This window comes from Pleurodeles waltl, chromosome 11 (genome assembly GCF_031143425.1).
Source record: "Pleurodeles waltl isolate 20211129_DDA chromosome 11, aPleWal1.hap1.20221129, whole genome shotgun sequence".
Lineage (NCBI taxonomy): Eukaryota > Metazoa > Chordata > Amphibia > Caudata > Salamandridae > Pleurodeles > Pleurodeles waltl.
The window spans coordinates 352,197,470-352,223,558 of NC_090450.1; the positions used below are offsets into that span (position 1 = coordinate 352,197,470).

Sequence of the window (26,089 nt, forward strand, 5' to 3'; positions counted from 1 at the left end):
CCAACATACATCGAAAATTTCATTTAAAAAAAAAAAAAAAAATTGAAAAAAAGGGCTGCAGAAGAAGGCTTGTGGTTTTTTCCTTGAAAACGGTATCAACAAAGGGTTTGCAGTGCTAAAATCTCCATCTTCCCAGCTCAGTAACAGCAGACTTGAATCAGAAAACCCAATTTTTCAACACAATTTTGCCATTTTACTGGGACACACCCCATTTTTACTATTTTGTGCACTTTCTGCCTCCTTCCAGTTAGTGACAGGAATGGGTGTGAAACCAATGCTGGATCCCAGAAAACTAAACATTTCTGAAAAGTAGACAAAATTCTAAATTTAGCAAGGGGTAATTTGTGTAGATCCTACAAGGTTTTCCTCCAGAAAATAACAGCTAAATTAAAAACATATTGAAATTGTGGTGAAAAAAACCCATTCATTTTTCTCCACGTTTTACTCTAACTTTTTCCTGTGATGTCAGATTTTTGAAAGCAAAATACCGTTACGTCTGCTGGACTCTCCTGGTTGCGGGGATGTATAGGGCTTGCAGGCTCATCAAGAACCCTAGGTACCCAGAGCCAATAAATGAGCTGTACCTTGCAATAGTTTTTCATTCTATACAGGGTATACAGCAATTCATTTGCTGGTTATATAAAGAGTGAAAAATAAGTATCAAGAAAACCTTTGTATTTCCACAATGGGCACAAGATAAGATGTTGAGAAGCAGTGGTTATTTGCACATCTCTGAACTCCGGGGTGCCCATACTAGCAAGTGAATTATAGGGCATTTCTCAAGTAGACATCTTTTTTACACACTGTCTTACATTTGGAAGGATAAAATGTAGAGAAAGACAAGGGACAATAACACTTGTTTTGCTATTCTGTGTTCCCCAGAGTCTCCCGATAAAAATGGTATCTCAGTTGCGTGGGTAGGCCTAATGCTCGTGACAGGAAATGCAATATGGACACATCACATTTTTACATTGAAATCTGACATGTTTTCTGCAAAGTGCCTAGCTGTAGATTTTGGGCTCTAGCTCAGCCGGCACCTAGGGAAACCTACCAATCCTGTGCATTTATGAAAACTAGACACCTAGGGGAATCTAGGATGGGGTGACTTGTTGGGCTCTCACCAGGTTCTGTTACCCAGAATCCTTTGCAAACCTCAAATGTTGGCCAAAAAAACACCTTTTCCTCACATTTTGGTGACAGAAAGTTCTGGAATCTGAGAGGAGCCACACAATTCCTTCGACCCAGCGCCCCCCCCCCCAAGTCTCCTGATAAAAGTGGTACCTCACTTTGTGAGTAGACCTAGCACCCGTGACAGGAAATTCCCCAAAAAACAACGTGGACACATCACATTTTCCCAAAGAAAACAGAGCTGTTTTTTAGAAAGTGCCTAGTTGTGGAATTTGGCCTCTAGCTCAGACGGCACCTACGAAACCTACCAAACCTGTGCATTTTTTAAACTAGACACCTAGGGGAATCCAAGATGGGGTAACTTGTGGGGCTCTCACCAGGTTCTGTTACCCAGAATCCTTTGCAAAGTTCAAAATATGGCCAAAAAAACACCTTTTCCTCACATTTTGGTGACAGAAAGTTCTGGAATCTGAGATGAGGCACACATTTCCTTCCACTCAGCATTCCCCCAAGTCTCCCGATAAAAATGGTGCCTCACTTGTGTGGGTAGGCCTAGTGCTCGCAACAGGAAATTCCCCAAAACACAACATGGATTCATCACATTTTCCCAAAGAAAACAGAGCTGTTTTTTGCAAAGTGCCAATTTTGGCCTCTAGCTCAGCTGGCACCTAGAGAAACCTACCAAACCTGTGCATTGTTGAAAACTAGACACCTAGGGGAGTACAAGATGGGGTGACTTGTGGGGCTCTCACCAGGTTCTGTTACCCAGAATCCTTTGCAAACCTCAAAATGTTGCCAAAAAACACTTTTTCCATCACATTTTGGTGACAGAAAGTTCTGGAATCTGAGATGAGGCACACATTTCCTTCAACCCAGCATTTCCCCAAGTCTCCAGATAAAATTGGTACCTGACTTGTGTGAGTAGGCCTAGTGCTCGCGACAGGAAATGCCCCAAAGCACAACATGGACACATCACATTTTCCCAAAGAAAACAGAGCTGTTTTTTTGCAAAGTGACAAACTTTGGATTTTGGCCTCTATCTCAGCTGGCACCTAGGGAAACCTACCAAACCTATGCATTTTTTAAAACTAGACACCTAGGGGAATCCAGGATGGGGTGACCTGTGGGTCTCTCACCAGGTTCTGTTACCCAGAAACCTTTGCAAACCTCAAAATTTGGCCCAAAAAAAACCCTTTTTCCTCACATTTCAGTGACAGTAAGTTCTGGAATGTGAGAGGAGCCACAAATTTCCTTCCACACAGTGTTTCCCCAAGTCTCCCGATAAAAATTGTACCTCACTTGTGTGGGTAGGCCTAGTGCCCACGAAAGGGAAAGCCCCAAAACACTATCTGGACACATCAAAATTATCAATTACAAATCTACCTGTTTTTGCGTGGGGGGGCACCTGCATTTTTGGTCCTGGGCTCAGCAGCCATACAGGGAAACCTACCAAATCCAGACATTTCTCAAAACTAGACACCCGAGGGAGTTCAGGGAGGTGTGACTTGCGTGGATCCCCCAGTGTTTTCTTACCCAGAATCCTCAGCAAACCTCAAATTTAGCTAAAAAAAAATCATATTTTTCCCCACATTTCTATGTGGGATCACCGCACCGGGGCAAATTTCCTACCACCTAATGTTCCCCTCAGTCTCCCGGTAAAAAGTGACACCTCATTTGTGTAGGTGGGCCAAGTGCCTGTGACAGGGAAGACCCAAAAACATGTTGAAATTGAGGGGGAACCAAAGCGGGTCCCAAAGGGCAGTTTGAAAACATTTTTAGGCTGACATGTGGTGCAGAATCTTTATCGGTGTAGATGAGACAATGCTGGGTGGTAAGAATTTTGCGGATTTCTGAAGATTCCCAAAGGTTCCATCACAAAAATGGGGAAAAAATGTGTGATTTTCAGCAAAGCTGGAGGCTTGCAGGGCATTGTAGGTAAGAAAATGGTGATGGGTGCATGTGAAGCACACCACCCTAGACTCACCAAGATGTTTAGTTCTCAGATGTGACTAGGTCTAGTGGATTTTTCTACATGGCACCGTCCCAAAGTCCAAAAAGTGCAGCCCTCACCATTTCAAGAGGGACTATTTTGAGAGTTAGCCAAGCTCTCATGGCCCAAATGTAAAACCAAAACCAAAAATAATCAAATCTTCTTTTGCTTGCCGTGGGATAAGATGTTTTAGTGTGCGAGGGAGAGGTGAAAGACTGCTACCCCCTCAGTTGGGGTGGGGGCATTATCATGACCATACTAGCCGGTAGCCACCACCACACTATATATTATTTTAAATTCCCTGGCATCTAGTAGACTCCCCCCCCCGCCCGGGGTGTGGATCGGGGGTAATTGCCCCATCTGGTGGGCAGAACAACTTTGGCCCCATTTATTTGGGGTAGGGGTATGGCCATACCCCCACCCTCTTATTTTGAAAAAAAAAATCTTCCCTGGTCTCTGGTGGGCTTTCTGCCCCCCCCTCCCTTGGAGCCGATGGTCCTTTAAAAAATAGGCCGATCTGTCCCCAAGGGGGGGCAGATATGGCCAACAGTAATGTGCCGCCATGGGGAGGGGCCTTTGCCCAAGGGGCTGCCCACCAAACAAAACACACACCTACACAATTCCTGGTGCCCCAGGGGCAGAAATGGCCTAAAAACAATTTGCCCCCCCTCACCCCCAGGGAGCGACCCCTGCCTAAGGGGTCGCTCACCTTATCAATATAAATAATGAATCCCTGGTGTCTAGTGGCTTCTGCCCCTCTGGGGGCAGATCAGCCAAATTAATATAGGCCGATCTGCCCCTGGGAGGGGGCAGAAACAGCCTAGTAAATAAAATTGCTCCCCGGGTAGCGACCTTTGCCTAAGGGGACGGACCCCCTTAACAATATAAATACATTTTTTAAAAATCCCATGTGGGGGAGACAGAAATGGCCTTATAAGAAATGGCCCCCCTATGGTAAACAAACATCCCTGGTGTTCAGTGGGCATTCCTGCAGCATGATAACTATGCTCTCTGGAACACAGGTGGTGGACCAACATGACCCAGACTATCCTAAGGTCCAGCTGTCCAAGTTTGGTGGAGGTAAGAGCTTGCCTTCCCGGTTTGCAATAGTATCCCCCTGTGCACTGCGTCATCTGCAGCTCCTTGGGCTTCTGTGCACTGCTTCCAAGAATCCTTCGTGCACAGTGTAGCCCAGGTCCCCAGCACTCCATCCTGCGACGCACAACCCGCTGAGTTGTTCTCTGGCGGCGTGAGACCTTCTTTTGTTGTGCTGCACCAACTGCACTTTGCATCTTCTTTCTCCATGTGTCCTGGGACTCCCGTTGGTGCTGCCTTGTTATCTGTGGGCTCTCTCCAGTGTTAGGAGCCACCTCTGCCTCCTCAGTCTGAGTTGAGGCCCCCAGGTCCCTCCTGGGTCCAGCCAGTGCCATTTTGACTCAAACCGCGACCTTGCTTGAACCAAGGCTTGTTGGATGAATCCAGCAACGCAAACAGCCTGCATCTAACATCTCAACATGGGACATCTCCTGCACCACTCACGAACATGCAGCCATCTTCTTGGTGCTCTTCTGCAGACTTCTTCTAACCAGAGAATCCTCTTTTGCACCATCTTCTAGGTTGGCAGGGGCTCTTGTCCTTCCTGGAATCTTCTGCGACTTCTGAACTTGGTATCCTTTTTTCACAGTTCTTCAGGTCCAGGAATCCACCATTTGTTGATTGCAGTCTTGCTTGGTTCTTGCAATAACTCTTATCATGACTTGTAGTGCGTCCTGAGGAAACTTGCAGTACTTTCCTCCTACTTTCCTGGGCTCTGGGGTGGGGAATTTTACTTACCTTTGGTGTTTTCTTACACTCCCAGCGTCCCTCTACACACTACACTTGCCTAGTGGGAAATTCGTGATTTGCATTCCACTTTCTTAGTATATGGTTTGTGTTGCTCCCAGGCCTATTGCATTCTATTGTATTTTTAACTGTTTGCACTAGTCTATGACTATTTACTTACCTGATTTTGGTCTCTAATGTATATATTGTGTATAATACTTACCTCCAGAAGGAGTATTGCCTCTAAGATAGTTTTGGCCTTGTGTCACTAAAATAAAGTACCTTTATTTTTGTTAACACTGAGTATTGTCTTTTATTGTGTATAAGTATTGTGTAACTATAGTGGTATTGAAGGAGCTTTGCATGTCTCCTAGTTCAGCCTAAGCTGCTCTTTTACAGCTACCTCTAGACAGCCTAAGCTGCTAGAACACTGCCTACATTTCACTAATAAGGGATAACTGGACCTGGTATAAGGTGTAAGTACCTCAGGTACCCACTACAAACCAGGCCAGCCTCCTACATTTATGGAGCAGCGGTGGGATAAATACTTGCTTTACCACTTTGTTACTAGTGGTTTTCACAAGAAAAGTGTACTCCAATACTTAGAGCTATACATAATTGTACCTAAACGTAATTTTTCACTTTCTAAAAAGTTCTTTAAAACTTTCTAAACGTTTCAAAAGTTTCTGAAAAAAAAATATTTTCTCTAAAAAGTTAGGCCAAACAGTTTACCAATTTTTTCCTCTGTTCCCTAACCTCTTTCTGTCACTATGGGGTGCATTATGAACCCTGGCGGTTCAGACCACCAGGCCGCCGCCGGCGGCAAAGACGCCACTGGCACGGCGGTCTGAACCGCCATATAATGATTACAGGGAGGTGGCAGCCCTCCTACACCACCAGGCTACCCCCGACAGGCAGCCTGACGATGGAGGAAATCATTATCGGGTTGGGCAGTGCTGCAAGCAGCGCTGGCCTTCAGATAATGATCCCTTTTCCTCCAGCCTTTCCCTGGCTGGTTCCCCTGCCAGAGAGAGGCTGGCGGAAGGGGAGCTCTGGGGCCCCCCGGGAGGCCCCTGCACTGCCCATGCATTTAGCATGGGTAGTGCAGGGGCCCCCGTGCAGTGCCCCATCGCGCAGGTCACTGCCCGATTTACGGGCAGTGATGTGCGCAACGGGTGCTGCTGCAGCCACCACACACCAACATTGGCGGCGGCTCCATTTGGAGCCACTGTCAATGTTACGGCCCTTTTCCCTGCTGGGCCTGCGGGCGGAAACAGTGTATCCGCCCACCGGCACAGCATGGAAAACATTATACAGCTGGCGAGGGGGTCATCATGCTGGCAGTCTTCTGTTGACCGCTAGCGCTGAAAACCGCAGAGATCATAATGAGGGCCTATGTCTGCTGAAGAGGCTACCCCCAGGGTTGTAAAGACAACTTATGAAAGTTTGAATTTCCAAGGTTTGAGGAGTCTCTGCATAGAGAGAAGTTTAGGGATTGAGAAGAACCCCAACAAGACATTTCTCTTTAATCTTCTCCTGCAGGATGACCAGGGACATACCACTGGTCAGGTACAGTTAGAGGGGGAGGTAGAGGAAGATTCCAACCAGGTAAACTCATGGGAGCACTCTGAAGATACTGGGGAGGGTCCTTCCACAAATCTTTCCATTAACAAACCTCCTAGTGTAGCTGGTAGTGGTGAAGGGGTCACACACAAGTAGGGTCCCCTTCACACCTAGAGGCCAGATAACTAGAGTTACTCAAGTTAGGGAAAGATCTGCCTCTGCCAATTCACATGTCACTTCTGTCTCAGAGGTGTCACACACATCCAACCCTGAGGACCAGTCCCTAGATAGGGAACTCAAAAGGCTGAGGTTGGAAGAGGCCATACTGAGGCTACAGTAGTAACAGTTGGCCTTAGACAGGGAATCCCTGGCCGTGGAAAGGGAAAGGCAGGGGTTGGGGTTAGTTCCCCATGGTGGCAGCAGCAGTAATTTCAGGAACTCCAGTGTTAGGGAACATACATTTGATTCCAGAAATCTGCACAAGGTTGTTCCCTCTTACAAGGATGGGGATGACATTTATAAATGGTTTGCTGCACTTGAGAGGGCCTGTAAAGTTAAGAGGGTCCCTCAAGCACAATGGGCTGCTATCCTGTGGTTGTATTTCACTGGCAATGGGAGAGACAGACTCCGTATTGTCAGGGAGGATGACTCAGACAATGACCATATTCTGAAAAGTGCACTCTTGGATGGTCTAGGCTTAACCACTGAACAATATAGAATCAAGTTCAGAGAGACCATAAAGGAGTCTTCACAGGATTGGATAGACTTTGTAGACTGTTCAGTGAAGGCCCTAGAAGGATTGGTTAAATGGCAGTAAGGTGACTGACTATGAAGCCCTGTATAATCTAATTCTGAGAGAGCATATATTGAACAATTGTGTGTCTGATTTGTTGCACCAGTATCTTGTGGACTCAGATCTGACCTCTCCCCAAGAATTGGGAAAGACGGCAGACAAATGGGTCAGAACAAGGATAAGCAGGAAAGCTCCTACAGGGGGTGAAAAGGACAGCAAAAAGAAAGATGGTGACAAATCTCAGGACAAGGATGGGGATAAAAGGAAGCACAAAGACCTTTCTTCAGGTCCAAAATACCCCTCTGGTGGTGGGGATAAATCATCTTCTTCATCTTCTTCTCACTCTACACACACTAAAAAGTCCTGGTGCTATGTGTGCTATTGTATTATCTACTATTTGCACTTTTCTATGACTATTTACTTACCTGATTTTAGTCTATAGTATATATATTGTGTATAATACTGACCTCCAGAAGGAGTATTGCCTCTCAGATATTTTTGGCCTTGTGTCACTAAAATAAAGTACCTTTATTTTTGGTAACACTGAGTATTGTATTTTATTATGTACAAGTAATGTGTAACTATAGTGGTATTGCAGGAGCTTTGCATATTCATGGTTCAGCCTAAGCTGCTCTGCTACAGCTACCTCCAGACAGCCTAAACTGCTAGAACACTGCCTACATTTCACTAATAAGGGATAACTGGACCTGGTATAAGGTGTGAGTACCTTAGGTACCCACTACAAACCAGGCCAGCCTCGTTCAATTACCACAGAAGTACATTTTTATGACATAGTAAACATACATATATAAATCATTACGTATATATTAAAAATCTTTCAGTCATTTAAAAAGAGTTTTATGGGTAGGTAAGTGTAATGGGTAATGATGGGATTTTAGTTTTCTGGGACTGATCAGTGTAAAGGGTAGTACGAGTTGCTTAAATAAATATACACTTTTTCACTGCATTTGAGTGCCAAGTTGTGCTTTTTAGTGGAGTTTACTCTGGGTGTGTGTGTGTGTGTGTGTGTGCAGATAAATATACAAAAAAAAAGGGGGGTGGGTTGGGTGGTTCCCCCACAAACATTCTAAAAAAAGATAAATATGAATATATTTGGTCAAATCCTCATTTCTGATCTTAATTGATTCATGACATCAAAGAGTGGTGTGCCTTTCCGCTGTGAGACCAAGGAGTTATCTTGTCCTTAGGTACATTGATACCCATAAAAGTCGAGGATCCTAATTTTAAGGATTCAAAAGTCCTCACACACCTTCATGCTTCATCATCGGGCCTCCCCTCGCTGGGTGGGCGCTGCAATACCAAGCGGGCTCCAAGAGACTGGGGCTCTTTATCGGAGATCTTTCTTTCTCACCTTGGCCCAGTATTAGCCCGGCTGGGTGACTGAGTGGATATATATATATATATATATATATATATATATATATATATATATATATATATATATATATATTCACACCAAAAAAAACAAAGGTTGGATTCAGATTTTATACATGCAAAACCATAGAAATTCAGCTGTGATAGTTCTAGTTATTTCAAATAACCATAACTTGTGCCCTAAGGTAACTATAACTTGCACCCTCACCATGCACAGTTTTCTCATCAATAAATTTACTCCAAGAGTTACAGTGTTATTATGAATGATGTCATAGAAGTTGTCATGAGTGATATAATATCTGGGGTAATGAGCAGTGCATGGCGAGGGCATGACTTATAGTTACCTTAGAGCACAAGTTATAGTTACTTCAAATAACTCTAACAACTGAGTTTCTATGTTTTTGTGCATGTAAAATCTGAACCTAACTATAACGAACCCCTATACCTTTGTTATTTAGTGAATTTCAAACATTTTTTATTCTATTTCCCAGCTATAACATCTCTGTAACGTCTGTTTTTTTCAGTGAATTTCTAGTTTTTTGGGTTTTTAAACGTTAAGAAAGATGTCAATCGCAATGCACAGTGGGTGAGGGGGGGTAGAAGGGCCTGGCCTGGCATCGTGCTACCCCTAACCAAGCTTGCTGCTTCTGCCCCTTCCTTCTTGCAATCTATTGTCCAAGTCCATGCCCCTGCTCCCTCAGTAGAGCCCTGTGTGGCCGTTGTTCTGCCACTGTCCTTCCTGCCTGTCCTGAACAGTTAGCTTGCTGCCCTGTCCACCTCCTCCTGCTCTCTGTTGTTTGAGTCCATGCACCAGTCCCCTCCCTCCTGCATGTTCCAATGTGCTGCCACTGTCCTCCATTTAGCTTGATGTACTTGCCCACTCTTCCTGTCCTCCATTGCCCAATTCTATGCCTCTTAATTGCCCTCATGCTTAGCTTGCTGCCCCTACCATCCTACCCTTTGCCTCCAATGTCAGTGGGTATGACCCAGCTCCCTCCTTTTTGCCCACCATGTTCCATGGACCTGCTACAGCCCCTCCTATCTACTCTGAGTGTTCTGTTGAGCTGCCACTGCCCCTCCCATCTGCCAAGCATGGTCAGATGGCTGTCAACGGTCCCTGCCACCTCCACCCGGCATGTCCAAGTTCTATGACCCTATCCCCTCTCTCCTGTCCTCTATGGTCCATTTTGCTGCCACTCCCTGCTGCCCTCCATGCTCTGTTGTGCTGCAACTGCTCTTCCTGCCTGCCATGCATGGTCTGTTGTGAAGACCCTTCCCCTGCCCTCTTTTGTCTGTGTCCAGCCCCTACCCCTCCCTTCTGTTGTCCATGGTCCCTTGTGCATATCCCTGCCCCCTCTTTCTGCCCACCATGGCCATTGTGCTGCCACTACCCCCACCGCTTGCAATGCATGGTTTTCTGTGCTGCCCATCCTCTCCCACCTGCCCTTTGTGATCAGCTTGCTGTCCCTAACCTCCTCCCACCTTCCCTACATTGTCTGTGTGTATGCCATTAGAGTCTCACTGTTGCCCTCTAGTGTATTGTGCTTCCAGTGCCCATTCCACCTGCCTTTCATGGTCAGCTTGCTGCTCCTGCCCTCCTCTGTTGCTTAATGCCCTCCGTTTTCCATGTGTAGGCCTCTACCCTCTCCCACATGCCTTATCTGGGACATTGTCATGCCCCTGCCCCCTCCATCCTGCTCTTAATGGTCTGCTTTGCTCCAATTGTCCCTCCTGTCTGTCCAGTATGATTAACTTGGTGCCCTTGGCTCTTTCCCCTCTGCTCCCTGTTGCCCATGTGCAAGGCCCCGTCCCCTCCCTATTGCTTTCCATGGTCCATTCTGCTGTAGTGCCACCCCGCTTGACCTGTGTGGTGTATTGTTGTGCTGCAACTCCTGACACCTGCCCTGTAAGGTCATTTTGGTGCCCCTGCCCATCTCCCTCCTGCCATTTTGTGCTGCAACTCCTGACGCTTGCCCTGTAAGGTCATTTTGGTGCCCCTGCCCGTCTCCCTCCTGCCATCTGTTACCCTAGACCATGTCCCTATCCCATTCCTCCTGCCCTCAGTGATCCAATGTATCATACTTGCCAACATTTTAAACTTGGTAAGGGGAAAATTGGAAAAAACATGGGGAATTGATTTTTCCCATTGATTTACATTGAAAAAGAGGAGATTTTAGGCAGCAGACAGATAAAATAAAATCCTTTTGGGCTTAAAAACATCAGGAGTCTCCTGCTTGAATTGGGTCCATTGGCATAAATGGTAGTATTGTCACTTCCTCTTCCTTTTGCCTTCAATGGTCTGTTGTATTGCCACAGCCTCTCTTGCCTGTCCGGCACGGTTGGTTTGTTGCCCAAGCCCCCCTCTACCATGTCCTCCATGGTCTGTTGTGCTGCCAGTGCCCTTCCTGACTGCCCTGCGTGCTCAACTTGTTGCTACAGTACCCTCCTCCCTGCACTCAATTATCCGAGTCCATGCACCTCACCACAGCCTCCCCACAGTTATTATAATGAACTACTAGATTGCTACAGTCTATATTTGTTATACAAAAGTGTGGCACACCTGATATCATCTCGATGTAATCAGAACTGTAATACCTAAAGCATTTCCTTTAGAAATTATAAAAATGAGAGGCTCTAATCCCGTAGGAAATAGGGTTAGTGTTCCAAAAAAATAAAGTGAGGATATATTTTCTGACTTCTCAAATTGCCAAAAAGCACTTTTAAATTATTTGCTACCTTTATATTTTTTGATCCAGTTGATCACTTGATTATTTGTTACAGTTAGAGGGGAGGGTGTGGCATAACGGCCAGAGATGCAGACTTGGCAACTGGGGAATCAGGTTTGACTTTTGGCGTCAACTCGACATCCTGTGATTCTGGGCAAATCACTTACTCTCCCCATCTCTGAAATCAAAATGAATGTGTTCTTGTGTAATGTAACTCATGCTCATGTAAAGCACTCTAGCACCTTTGGGTCAAGGCTGCGCTAGATAGAACTGCAAAAAACAAAACAAAATGTGTTTTGCACACTTCTGTCTTTGGGTTATACTGAATTACATTTGGGTGATATGTTTGCTACATTAGGGCTCTTTTTTCTCTGACGATCATTTTAGGAGACTTATTTGTTATAAAGCTCTCTAATTTTCTCATTTACTACAGTATCCTTTGTAAAACATGCTTTCAGTTTTCCACTTCGATTACATCAAGATGGCGTCCAGATGTGCCATGCTTTTGCCATAAATTCAGATTGATAACTCTCTAGTTGTAAATTGGAACACTGTAAAAAAGGTGCTGATCACTAGGGAGTTAACTGCAAGTCTGCTGCTGGTGTTAAAAGTACATGTATAAGTATATTCTGCATGTCAGAATGTTTAATTGAAATGGTAGAGGAATGTATTTGAGAACTCACCTAACACGTGTCCAAATTTTTCTTTCTACAGCACTAACTACAATTTTTATGACAAAATTAACCCCCTCATTTTGATTCTTTCTAAATCAAAGGTTTTATGTTTTACCAGTTTGATTCAATCAAGATGGCTTCAGGTATGCCACACTTTTGTCATACGTAAGACTCTTAGCACTCTAATTGTTCTCTCTAAACACTCTTGGAGGCTGCAGTAGGAGACAACGTAATCAACTGAGAGGCTTTACAGGTTTTACTGAGAATGTGAGACTTCATAATCATATAGCTGGGAAAGAGTGTGTATTTACAGAATATATGCTCTCATTTTAGCTTCTGGAGCACCTTCTATAGCTTCTACGGGAAATTCATGAGAAAACAGTTTTCTCTCAAACATGATTGACGAAATCCCAGCAGAAGGCTTTTTCAATGTGTAAAAACACACCACAATTTCTCAAAATAGTGTGGTACCATTAACAAATGATTTATATATATTTCTTAAAGTGCATTTTCCCTACATTTAAGCTTTAGTTCTCATTTTCAGCTTTGTAGATAATTTAGAAGGTGCTATTATGTATATGGGTCCCAAGATGGCTACGAGCACTTCCTGGTTGAAGTGCTGGCAGCCAATCTGATCTCACCATGAGATCTGTGCTTAGGCTTTACCCAGTTATATATATTTCTTTTTCCTTTAATATCTCAAAAACTACTGAACAGATTTACACCATTTTCCAGACCAAAAGCTACCTTTCTGCCAAATTTGGTGTAATTCCGTCCAGCTGTTTGGGCTGTAGTTGTGTCCAAAGATCCATATGGAAATTGCATGGGGAAAAAGTGTTTTTGGACCCCCCTTTTTCTCAGCCCTCGCTTGACGAATCACCCCGAAACTTTTAATACAGCAGCTGAAATAACTGTCATACTAGTTTTGAAAATGTATTATCTACTGACGGTAGGTAGTCATAGTTAGGACCATGTTTCCATAGGAAAAGCATTTTCGACTTGCCTATATCTCATACTAGGCAGAAGACTACTGGAATGACTTCATGAGATGTCTATTGATGTAAACCTGTAATAGCATTTAGCTTTGTTTTCTTGGATTCCCCTTCGGTCACAGGCTTCTTTAATTATGATCCGTGAAGCTCTAACACATTATCATTTAGTGTGTCACTGGTTCTCATCAAGATCTAATCCCCATAGCATGCAACTGCAATTCACGTGCCATACCTGTCTCGCAGTGCCTTCCAGAGAATCCCGAGGGACAATCACACTTGTACTTGCCAATGTAGTGGAAACATGTACCTCCATTATGACATGGTCCAGAGGCGCAGGGGTCAGGTTTCCCTGGAACAAATTGAGAAATTACTTTAAAACAGATCTGTTTGAGCTATGCTACGTGAAAAAGAGAGGGAAGAAGGGTGATGAGACCAATAGGGAGCAATCAGACTGTGTCTTGAAGAGAGGACGAGTGAATGCATAGCAAAAGGGAACACCAAGGACATATACCTTTTTGTATTTACTTTACATAAAATGTACTATAGGAAAGAGACAAATGTATTGCTGATTTGACCAATAACATTAAAATTTTGCACAAATATGATCTACCTCAAAAAATATATAAATATGGCAAGTGACAAAGGTGCTGGCAAGATATGCCCTCTGATATGGGGGAGGAGAGGAAGAAGAACAGGGAAATTTATGTTGGAACGAAGCACCTTATTGAAACTCAATTTGATTAAGGAAACTAACTCTGTAATCAAATTCAAATTCAAATCCATCTTTATTCGGATTTTACTCCATAAAAGATAAACAATCTCTTTAAAAATGATGATAATATACAATAAAATACTTCAAGAAAAACATTACTAATGAATAAATAAATAGAACCTTTGCTGCAACAAATTGGGCAATTATTCATTCTCATACCGGAGGTTTTCTAAATACGACAGCTTTTTCCTTTGTTCTATGGCATATAGGATCAAATTTATTACTGCATCACACTTCTCTTTAGTGTCCAGTTTACATAAATAATTAAAAGCTTCTCTACAATGAAATAATTTGTTACTTACAAATAAAGGTTTTAAAAAATGTTTCCTAATGTCATGATAAAATTTACAGGATATAATAAAGTGCATTGTAGATTGTGCAAATCGTCCCACGCATGGGCACTTCGGTAGACTTTTACTCCAAATCCTCACCTTTGGAAAAGCTACCAAAAAGTGCAACAGTCTAAAGCGCATTCGAGTCAGATAAAATCTATCCTGAATATTTACAACTGACAATAAGTAATTTGGCATCACCTCGTTAGTTTCAGTCATATAAAGTGCAACTGTTGATTTCCTACATTCTCTGCTTTCTCTATCACTATCCCTCCAAGCCATTAATTGGGTTTTCAATTCTTTCTTGCTAAATTGGAGGATAATACCTGGATTGTTCAAATTTGGAGCTAGATTTATGCCTTTCAATAAATCTTTTAAATGCATGAACCACGGAATTCTATCCCAATATTCTAATACAAGGCAATCTTTAACAATCTTTTGGGTAAATTGCGTCCCTTCTTTAGACCAGATGCCATGCCAAGCCAACAGCGCATTGGTACATATTAAATCTTCCACATAAGGGCAGCCCAGTTCCTTATGTACCATAAATGTGGAGGTGGCATTTGGGACTGCAAGTAGTCTACTAAAAAATTTGTTCTCTAGGACTTGTAATGAATGGATCTCGGGCATCAAACCCCAAAGGGAGGAGCCATAATTAATGCTGCTAATTGATTTACTTTTGTAAATTTGCAACATTTCCCTAAGGGGTTTATTACCAATTTGTTTGGAAAATTTAAAAACAGCCTCAGTTGTCCTAATGTACTTCATCTTGATACTTTCTAGATGTTGTCTCCAATGACCCATATTAGAAAACTGTATACCCAACTATGTAAATCCATTCACCTCTTCACAATTATGGCCCTTGATAAAATAAGTTTTCTTCCTGGCGTTTCCCTGTCCACAAGTCATTACAACAGTTTTGCTCATATTCAACAACATATCTCTTTCCTCCATAAATTGCACAAAGCCCTTGATTAGCCGCTGCAACCCATTTGCAATTCGTGACAGCAGTACTGCATCATCTGCATATAAAAGGACTGGGATAGAACATTCTCCTATTTAAGGGGTATCAATTTCTATATTTTTTAAGTGCACATCTACCCCATTTATATAAAGGGAAAATAAAAGGGGCGCCAAAACACAACCTTGACGTATTCCTCTCCCTATCCTAAAGCCTGGGGTACACTCGCCATTTCTTCCATATCTCACCTGCGCTGTTAAGTGGTTATATAATTGCGCCAAGAAGCTTATTATATCTGAGGGCGCACCCATATCAATTAAAACTTTCCACAGCTTTGCATGGTTCACCAAATCAAAAGCGCTGCTAAGATCTGCAAAACAAAGGAATACATGACCATTCCTTGCTTTTGTATATTTACTTATTATTAAATTAAGATTTATACATTGTTCCAGAGTACCAACCCCAGGTCTAAATCCCAATTGAGCCCCTGGGAGTATATGATTGTTGGTTGCCCATAACTCTAGTCTTTCTAGGAGTACCCTTCCCAGCAATTTAACAGAGGTATCTAAAAGTGAAATTGATCGATAGCATTTGGGGTCACCTCTATCTCCCTTTTTGAAAATAGGGACAATTATACTTTCAGTCCATGATGTTAAGATATATCCCTTTGTCACGCTCATAAAAACTTGGGTCAAAATAGGGCACCATAGATTAACGTGTGTCAAATAGGCATCTATTGGCACCCCATCAGGGCCCGGTGCCTTCCCTTTCAAGCATCTTCCTATAGCTAATTTCACTTCCCCTAAACTAACTGGTTTCAAGAAGGGTGGCTTGATCTCAATTATCCCAATATTCGATGAGTGAATAGTCAGATTATCTGGGTTAAAAATTGAGCCAAAATAAGAAAGCCATTCCAATCATGGAACGTGTACTGTTATTTCGAGTGCATCACTATTTTTTAAGAATGGTTGGTTAATAGTTTTCCAGAATAGAGTACTGTCTCTTAGTGTCGTTGCTTGCTCAAGGTTAGCCCATGCCCTAGCTCTCAATTGTGCCTTCCTGGTCTTTAGTGCATGTTTATAGCTAGAGCGTTTAATAATTACTTCTTCCCTATTTCTTGGTCGAGTCTGCAGGGCTTGTTTTAATTCCTGGCTTGCTAATGAACAGTTATGATCAAACCACCCCACTTTGTCTCTCCTTTTATTCCCCAATGTTCTCACTAAGCTTCCTGTGATGGCGTTTCTAAGCTGGTTAAAAGATCCTAAAATCTCGTTTGAACTTTGGTTGTATTCTGTACATGTGAAAATGTCTTGACGGTGTTGTGTCACAACTTTTTTCATCACATCTATTTCATTTACCCCAGTCCATTTAATTACAATTCCATTTTCCCTTCTTATTCCTACATTTGTTGCTAATCGTTTACCTATGTTAAAGGGTTTAGCTAATCTCATAGTCAGTAACAAGGGGTGATGATCACTATAGATGGTTGGCTCAATCTTCAGAGATTCGACCATATCTAGATTACTCTTAGAAATTAATATGAGGTCGATTAATGAAATATGTCCTCTTCCTACAGTATAAACGTTGGAAGCTTCATTCCATTAAGCCCATCTTGTTCAGTCAATTCTAAATCATATCTAGATAATATTTCATTCAGTACAGTTCCGTAATTATTATGCAAAAAGTGCGATTGGGCGATTCCCCCATCGTCGATAAATCCACGTCTTTCCTATAGTATTCTGGCATGTCCCGATATTAAAATCTCCAGCCCAAATTATTGTATAACTAGAAGTTATATCATTTACAAAGATCTGCAGATCATCCTGGAGGGTCGATGCCACTACTCTATTGTTGCTACAAATTTGTTATTGTAATAGTTTATTAATACAATTCCTAAAATTCCATCTATCCGAAAATATAAAAACTGATAGTAAGGGGAATCAGGGGAGGATTTCACAAATGTATACGGTACCAATGTTGATATCAGTATTGCTAATCCTCCCTTTTCCCTACCACTGGCTGAGGCAGAAGCTGGTGTGGAGAATATGGTATAACCTTCAATGAAAAAGGATCCCGTATGCCATGTCTCTTGTAGACAGATTATAAGTGATGAACTTATTATGGTCTGCCATTCCTCCTCAACCATTTTCGTTTTTACTCCAGCTATATTCCACGACATGAGTATAATTGGGTCTCCTGCTAGGGACCTCCCATCTGACTCAACTCACCATTACAGCTTAAAGATTTTAATTACCACGAAATAAAGTTCACATGTCTCCCTTCCATTTGAAATTAAATGAAAGAATCATTGTTAGCCCATAAAATGGAAAGAAAATGACATGAAAATATTGACGTACTTGATTATATGTATAATAGTTCATGGAGAACGAATACTAATTAGTGCGATCTATATAATTAATTTACTCAGCATGAAACAAAATCAGCAAGCTCGGAAATAACGGAACCATGACTGGCCAATCCAATGAGAGGACATTTCTTAAACAAAATTCGGAACATCCCAACCATAATTCTTAATAGCACGCTGTGTGGTGCCATCTGCTTCGAATGGGAAAAGGAGCTTACTGGACATACATATATATATTTATATATAAATATAGATATATAAACTATGACGTATGATGTGTGAAGTTTGATGTTTATCCAATTGCGTGAGCCTGCCCAAGCCTTGTTCCGGTTACTGTCATGAGCATGCGCGAGTCATCATGCTCGGGCCATCAGGGAAGTGGTCCTTAATGAAGGTTGGGCACAAATGTCAAAAATGGCTTGGAAGAAGATCGTGCAGATCAAAATGAGTTCCAAAAAAAGCGTTTTTGGGACTCTGTGGAGGAGTGCGATTGATAGGTGTTCATATATATCAGCGTGGCTCCTTATTTGTATAATAGCGGGCTCCCCTTTTTCTGCGTTTCGCACCGGCCCTGCATGGTGGAAGTGATCGACTTTGGGGAATATGAGTTTGGATATATATATATGTATATATACATTTATATATATATACTCATTTAAAAAAACAAAGGTTACAGGGGCATTATAGTTTGGCTCACATTTTACATGTACCTATAGAAATTCACCTGTTAGAGTTATTTTAAGTAACTATGACTTAAACTGAATTTCCATGTTTTTTAAATCCTTTTTCTTAACTAGAACTTCCCTGTAACCGTTGTTTTTTTCAGTGAATTGGCATTTTTTTTTACGTAAAGTAATTTCCATTACTATAAGTTATTCCAACCACCACTGCTCACAGCAGTGGGTGCCCTGCAGGGCCTGCAGCCAACCCCTATAACCACCGAACCCCTATAACAATCCAATCCTGCGCTGCGCTGCTCACAGCCTTTGGCTGTGTGCAGTGGGGTTTTGCCAACCCCTATAACAACCCAACCCTGCACTGTGCACTGCTTTCACGCATGTGCTGCAGGGGTTGGCTGCAGGGCCTCTAATAACTCAGAAACTACAGAACGTATTTACAACAAATCTTCGGGACAAAGATCCAGCTTTATGCTAAATTTGGCGTAATTCAGTTCAGTGGTCGATCTGTTTCATGTTCAAAATTTTGAAAAATCCCATTGACACAGAATGGGGAAAAAGTGTTTTTGGATCCGCCCTTTTTCTCGCCCCCACTTGACAGATCACCCCAAAACTTTCTAGAAAGCAGTTGAACTGACCAGTATATCAGTTTTGAAAATTTAGCGAAGATTCGTCAAGGGGTGCCAAAGTTATTGGCAAAACAAAAAATTCTCTGTCTATGGTAAAAAAAAAGTCCTTACGGACGTGAGCTCCGTCGGCTCCGTCTGATTTCCCCTAGGCCCGATGCAGTGAGGCGGTGGGGAAGCGTTGACGGGCCTCCCCCGACTTGGGTACCGGCCGCGAATCCCCGGGAGAGGCAGAACCCGGCGGGATTGCCGGTGAAGAGGGGTGCGACGCCCGGCAGGGCTTCGCGCTCGGGCACGGGTCCCATGGTGAGACGCGGCCTTGCGGCCCCGCGCTGCACGACCGGGAGCCGGCTGGAGCCGGAGAGGGGCTGTCACCCTGAGATGGAGGAGAGAAGGCGCGGGACCCAGGGACGGGGGAGAGCAGCGGCCCCGACGCTGGAGCCGCGGATGAGCGGCGGTGGGCCACGCTGAGAGGACCACATCCGGCTGCAGTAATGGCGAGGTGAGAGCGGGGAAGGCCCTCCCTTGTCCATGCTGAATGGCGCGGTCGGTGGAGGCCTAGTTTGCGGTGCGCGGCTGGAGCTCGCGGGGGCCCCCCACCCGCTAGAAGTTATAGAGCAGCAACAGGACGGTTCCCCCCCGATGGGTGAAGTCAACTAACACAAGAAATATACCCCTGAGCGATGGCGAAGCTGTGCATTTCTGAGTCAAAGGAGGACTGTTGGAGGACATTTAGAGTGGCACAGAGTGGTAGAGCCTACTTTACAGGAGACTCAGAGAAAGTAGAGATTGCAGAGGCAAGTGCGGGCCCGACCGGCAGGTCACTATCACTGGGGGCGAGCCCACAAATGGGGGAGAGAGCCCATTGAGGGGAGAGGATATAGCTTGGAGACAGAGGAGGGGGAGACATCCCTACCACCCCCCCCCCAAGAAGTGTGGTGCGACGGAAGGGCGAGGACCCAGAGGGGGCCCCTGCAGTGAAGGAGTGTAGAGCTGAGAAGAGGGTGAGCCCCCAAGTTAGCACCAGGGCTTGGCTCTTAACAGTTTCATATGCCACAATGTAAAATCCAGGCCAATCGGGTCTCCAGCTATTTCACGCCGGCTAGAGTGGAGAGTGCTGACCAGACACAGGGTAAGGAGATGGCGCTTACAAAGGAGGACCTCCTGTCCTCTCTTCGTGCCTTTAAAACCGAATTGCGTGAAGAGCTCACAACAGATATCAGAGCGACACTAGAGGCCTTCCAGACGGATGTCAATGGGAAGCTAGCCGCTCTCCAAACAGATGTAGATTCAGTAGGGGCCCGTACTTTGGACTTGGAAACACACATACAGAACTTACAACAGAAAGTGGCCCTGGTGGAGACTGAGCTCGCAAATGTTAAAGCACAATTACGCCTCACCACAATGAAGTGTGAAGACTTGGAAAACCGCGCACGCCGGGATAACATACGGGTGAGGGGCCTGGAGGAGGGAGCAGATGGGCCTGACCTAGAGGCCTTTGTAGTAGGGCTGTTTTCCTCACTTCTGGGAGAGGATCAAGCGGAGGTACAAGTGGAACGAGTGCACTGTGTGGGCAGCAAAGTCTCGGGCGACGGGAGGAGACCAAGAGACGTTCTGGCTAAATTAAACTCATTTAAAGTGAAGGAACGGATACTTCTAAGGGCGAGACAACAGGACCTCGTCTCCTTCCAGGGTGCGCAATGTTCACTCTTCCAGGATATAGCGCCAGCAACTCTAGCTCGACGACAACAGTTCCGGCCAGTGACAGAGGCGCTGAGAGTGAAGAAGATAAAATATCGCTGGACCTTCCCCTTTGGCGTAGCGTTTGAACTCCATAATAAAGCGTGCCATTTCTCAATGGTGGAGGAGGCGGCTGCCGCATTGGGTCTAGAGACTAGAGGAGAGAGGGGTGTTACGACTTTGAGGCGGGAGGGGGGCAAGGAGGAGATGCACCTACCACTTTGGCAGACCAATGGAAACAACAGAGGAGAGGTAGAAAGACCCCTAGAAAATGAAGCCATGCTGCAATCTGGTACCGAGGAGAGTCTCATCATTTCTCTGACTTAGGCGGGGGGCGGCCCCGGTGGGGGGCTCCAGAAGTACTGTAGGGATGGAGGAGGTCCCCCCCCCTCTCAACGGGAGGGGGTGGAGCTGGTCTACACGCTCCGGATCTCGGTGTCGCTCGCTACTTGAGCATACTCTATCTTTGCTGGTCACCGGGGGTCCGGGGGTCCGGGGGCCCCCACCTTTGCGCTGCCCGTTGGCGTGTTCGGGCCTGGGGGGAGAGATAAGATGGAACTGGATCTAGTCCACGACATGAAGTTTGTAAGACACTTGGTTGTTGTGTACTGCCAAGATCATGTTTGTATTTCTTTTAGGAAATGTTTTTTCAAGTTGTTTAATGTTTACCATCCGTGTCACTGTGCAAAGAGTCAGAGGAAAGCGTCACAGCTGATTGAGTATTCCCAGAGGAGGAGGGCTGGAAACACGATGAGGGATACTGGAGATACTACAGGGGGCCTGGGTGAGAACATTGATGTTACACAGAGATAATGCTGGAACTAATTTCATGGAATGTGAAGGGCCTAAACTCCCCCAATAAACGGTCTCAATTGAAAAAATACCTTGAGGATCATCGGTATGATATAGTGGCCCTACAAGAAACACATTTGAAGAGGGGGAAGGGACACCGTCTTTGCACAAACCCTATTCTCAAATTGCCCTAGCCTCAGCTCCCACAAAACACTGTGGGGTGGCAATACTATTTAGCAGATCAGTCCACTTTAAGGAAACAGGGTCCAAGAAAGATAAGGAGGGATGATTTCTGATGTTGAAGGGCAGCCTGGACGGGAAACTTTGTACAATAGCTATTGTCTATGCTCCTAACAGTGGTCAAACCCAATTTATGTTAAAGTTCTTGAGCGAGCTAGAGGGCTTTGCGGTGGGCGAAGTTGTCCTGATGGGAGACTTCAACCTGGTATGGGACTCAACATTAGACACAACGCACCCACTGAGATCACAAACGAGTGCCTTTGCCAAATCAGTGAAATCCTCCTTTCGCCGTTTGGGGTTGTTTGACTCCTGGTGGACCCTGAAGCCCCTGGAGAGGGACTACACCTTCTTCTCACATACTCACAGCTCATATTCACGGATTGACTATGTATTTTTGAGCAAACCACTAAGACAGATCCTTATGACTGTAGCTATTAATCCAATTGTCATATCAGACCATGCTCCGTTGGTGGTTGGTTTAAATTGGCCAATAGCACGCAAACCATCCAAGCGTTGCTACTTTCCAGGGGTGATTACCCGGGACGCAACATCCTGCAAGGATTTGCGACTAGCGATTAGGGAATATTTCCAACATAATGGGATGGGTGATACTAACCCTCATATCATCTGGGATGCCTTTAAAGCGGTTATAAGAGGTAAATGCATCGCGCTTGCCGCTGCCATGCACAGATTAAAGATTAAAGACCAACTCCTTTTGGAAAGCGAACTTAAGGTGGCTGAACGCGAACATAAATCATCCCGTCTTGGCAAGCTCAAAGGAAAGTGGCGACCCTCAAAGGTAAGCTACAGGCTACATATACAAATAGGGCAGAGATGACCCTGTTGAGATTACGGAAAGCCCATTACGACAAGGACAATAAGATAGGCACCCCCTTAGCAAGACAGCTGCGAGTCCAACAGGCCCGCGACTACATTGAGCAAGTCAAAGACGAGCACAGGGAACACTTCACTGAAGAGGGAAAGGCGAGGGCATTTAGACGATTCTATGAGCGTCTTTATCAATCAGACCACCCACCCGCCCACGCCCAAGAGTCTTATTTGCGCTCAGTCCACCTACCGCAGGTCTCCCAGGAGACGAATGACATGCTAGAGGCACCCTTTACAGAGGAGGAAGTACAGGCAGCCATTGATGCCCTTCCCCTGCATAAGGCTCCGGGCCCTGACGGTTTTACAGCCCTTTATAATAAGACCTTCGGGGCGGAACTAGCGGGTCAACTCGCGATACTGTTTAATTATATACAGGGGAAAGGTGCGGTGTCCACATCCATGGGGGAGGCCCTGATAACTCTCATACCCAAGGCCGGAAAAGACCCTCAACTCTGTGCCTCATTCAGGCCCATTGCCCTGTTGAACCTGGATGCCAAATTATACTCTAAAATCCTAGTGCAGAGGCTGGAGGATGTGATGCCAGAGCTGATGCATCCAGACCAGTCTGGCTTTATTAAAGGTCGCCAGACTCATGACAACTTAAGGCGTGTCATACATTTAATGGAAAAGGTACACAAGTAAAAGTTCCCGGCACTCCTATTGGCTTTAGACGCCGAGAAGGCGCTTGACCGGGTTGAGTGGTCTTTTCTAGTAGCAACCATGAGACGGTTTGGATTTGGGGAACAATTTATATCCATGGTGATGAGCAACTATGCCTGCCCCAGATCTCGCTTATCGGTCAATGGGGTAACTTCTGAATTTTTTGACCTATCTTGAGGCACGAGGCAGGGATGCCCCCTTTCCCCTCTGCTCTTTGCGCTCAGTGTCGAACCCTTGGCGGTGCAGGTGAGGGGGTGCCCGGAGTTCCCAGGCATTACATTTGGCGCAGACTCACAGAAAATTTCCCTATTTGCAGACGACATTTTATTGTTTGTCACTGAGCCCCGCGCATCCCTTTTAGCCATACAAGAAGAACTGACTTGGTTTGAACAAGTTGCGGGGTTCAAGGTAAACACAGGGAAATCATATCTCCTCAATCTGACACTGCCCACGGGTGTGATGACCAAGATAGCCTCCCTGACCCCATTTCCTTGGGCCAAGAAAGATATTACCTACTTAGGCATTCGGATTGTCCCCCAGGTGGCTGATTTGTTTAGAGCTAACTACCCCCCTCTGATTAGGTCTCTACGAGAGGACTTCAGGAGGTGGTCCCCGTTATGGATATCCTGGCAAGGGTGCATCAATAGTATTAAAAAGGCGGTGCTCCCCCGATTACTATACCTCTTTCAGAGCCTCCCCGTTGAGATCCCGCCTGATTTCTTTGCAGAGACTCAAACACTTTTCACGAAATTCATTTGGCAGGGTACAAGAGCTAGGGTTTCATACAGAGTACTGACGCGCCCCAGAGAGAGGGGAGGGTTAGCGTTCCCGGATCTCCTGATATATTATAGAGTAGCACAACTGCGAGTCTTAGCTGAGTGGTCCCTCCGAGAGTCGGATAAGATTTGGCTGCACATGGACAGAGCGGTGACAGGCAAGACCTTGTGGGATATCCCATGGAAGCCCAAGGGGGCACGACCACCAAACGTATACCTTAGCACACCCACCGCCACCACCCTAAAAGTGTGGGACAAGGTAACTAAACTCTATGGGCTTGCGTTCTTCCCCTCGCCACACATCCCTATCCACCTTAACAAGGCATTCCCACCAGGGGAACTTCCGGGACCCTTTGATCGATGGAGAGAAGGGGGCTGCTTACGCATTGCAGATCTATACCATGGAAACCAACTTAGGACCTTCAATAACTGCTGTAGGGACTTCCAACTCCCACAATCCGAACATTACCATTATACACAGTTAGTGCACTGGGTCACACAGCCACATATAAAGGAAGCAGGTACAAGGGATCTTCTCCCAGTGGAGAGATTTGTGCAAAGGAGAGGAGCGACAAAGGGCAGTATTTCTACGCTATACTCTATACTAACTACGGCACAAACAGCGCCGACCCCTCCACACATCCCCTTTTGGGAGCAAATCTTGGCTACTTCGGTGGAGGAGGAACAATGGCGCTATCTTTATCACGATATACCCAAGCACAACCGCTCCATGGCAGCTAGGGAGGCTCACCACAAACTACTTTATAATTGGTACCTGTATCCTGAGAAACTTAAGAAAATTTATCTCCAGGTGTCAGATAGATGTTGGAGGGGCTGTGGCATGTTGGGAGACTTTAAACACATATGGTGGGACTGCCCAACGATCCACCCCTATTGGAATGAAATTCTCTCTCATTTGAAAGAGATGCTGGGATATCCCATTCCGATCATGATGGAGCATGCCCTCTTGGGCCTTCGAGCCAAGAACTACAGCACCAAACATACGGGGACTGGGCTATCCTGTGGCTGGCTTTAGGGGTGGCGAAGACAACCCTAGCTTCCTTCTGGAAAAAAGCGGACCCGCCTCCTATAACTTTGTGGCTCACGCGGTTATGGAAAAGCCTCGCCATGGAGTGTTTGGTTGATAAAGGGGAGGGTACGCACAGAAGTTTTGATTACATATGGGATCCCCTATTTCGGTTCCTTTCCAGGGGGCTTCCCCTCACGACTTGTAGCCCCAGACTAAGGGCCTTGCACCTCTTCGATAGTTAGAAACCGGAGTCTGAGATGGGGGAGCCTGGAGAGGACCCCCATGGGCCCAGGGAGGGGGACCCGCAACCATCGACTTCTCTTAGCTACTCTTGACATGACCGGGGATGGATGGTTTGTTGTATGTTAACTTGTTTACTGTTATTTTTTTTTTACACTGTTTCACTTACGGTACGTGCTGGCTATGCTTACAACCTTGCATGATGATAGGCGTCCCCTAGAGGGGAGTGTTCTTAGTGCACAATGTAACACTTACTCCAGCTGAGGACAAACGACAAAGGAAATGGAGTTGTATTGAGTAGTCTATGATGCTTATTGATTAAGTATGCTTGTACTGTTTCACAAAATGTCAATAAAAAGAAGATTAAAAAAAAAGTCCTTACTATAACTACCTAGCAGTGACTGCCACTAGGTAATATATATACAAGTATATATATTACTTAAAGTGCATTTTTCCTATATTTAAGCTTCAGTTCTCGTTTTCAGCTCTGTAGATCATTTAGAAGGCACTATCATGTATATTGGTCCCAAGATGGCCACCATCACATCCTGGTTGAAGTGCTAGCAGCCATGAGATATGTGCTTAGGCTCTATCCAGATATCTGTTTTTTGTCTTTAATATCTCAAAAATTACTGAACAAATTTACACTTGGCAGAACAAAAGTTACCTTTCTTCCAAATTTGGTGAAATTCCGTCCAGTGGTTCGGGTTGTAGTTGTGTCTAAAAATCCATATTGAAATTGCATGGGAAAAAAGCATTTTGGGACCCTCTTTTTGTCAGTCCTCGCTTGACAAATCACTCCAAAACTTTTAACAGCAGTTGTACTAATTTTGAACATTTTGTGAAGGTTCATCAAACGGTGCCAAAGTTATTGGCAAAACTAAAAACACCTTTCCTATGGAAACTAG

At 44.8% G+C, this 26,089-nt stretch overlaps 1 protein-coding gene across 1 annotated transcript in view; it reads right to left on the reverse strand.

The window, feature by feature from the left end:
- The window catches only part of SNED1 (sushi, nidogen and EGF like domains 1), a 2,603,997-nt gene that overhangs the window by 1,254,677 nt on the left and 1,323,231 nt on the right, over window positions 1–26,089 (reverse strand). The window contains exon 14 of the mRNA XM_069213662.1: window positions 13,315–13,431. Coding sequence (XP_069069763.1) covers window positions 13,315–13,431 — 117 coding nt within the window. The remainder of the gene's footprint in view (window positions 1–13,314; window positions 13,432–26,089) is intronic.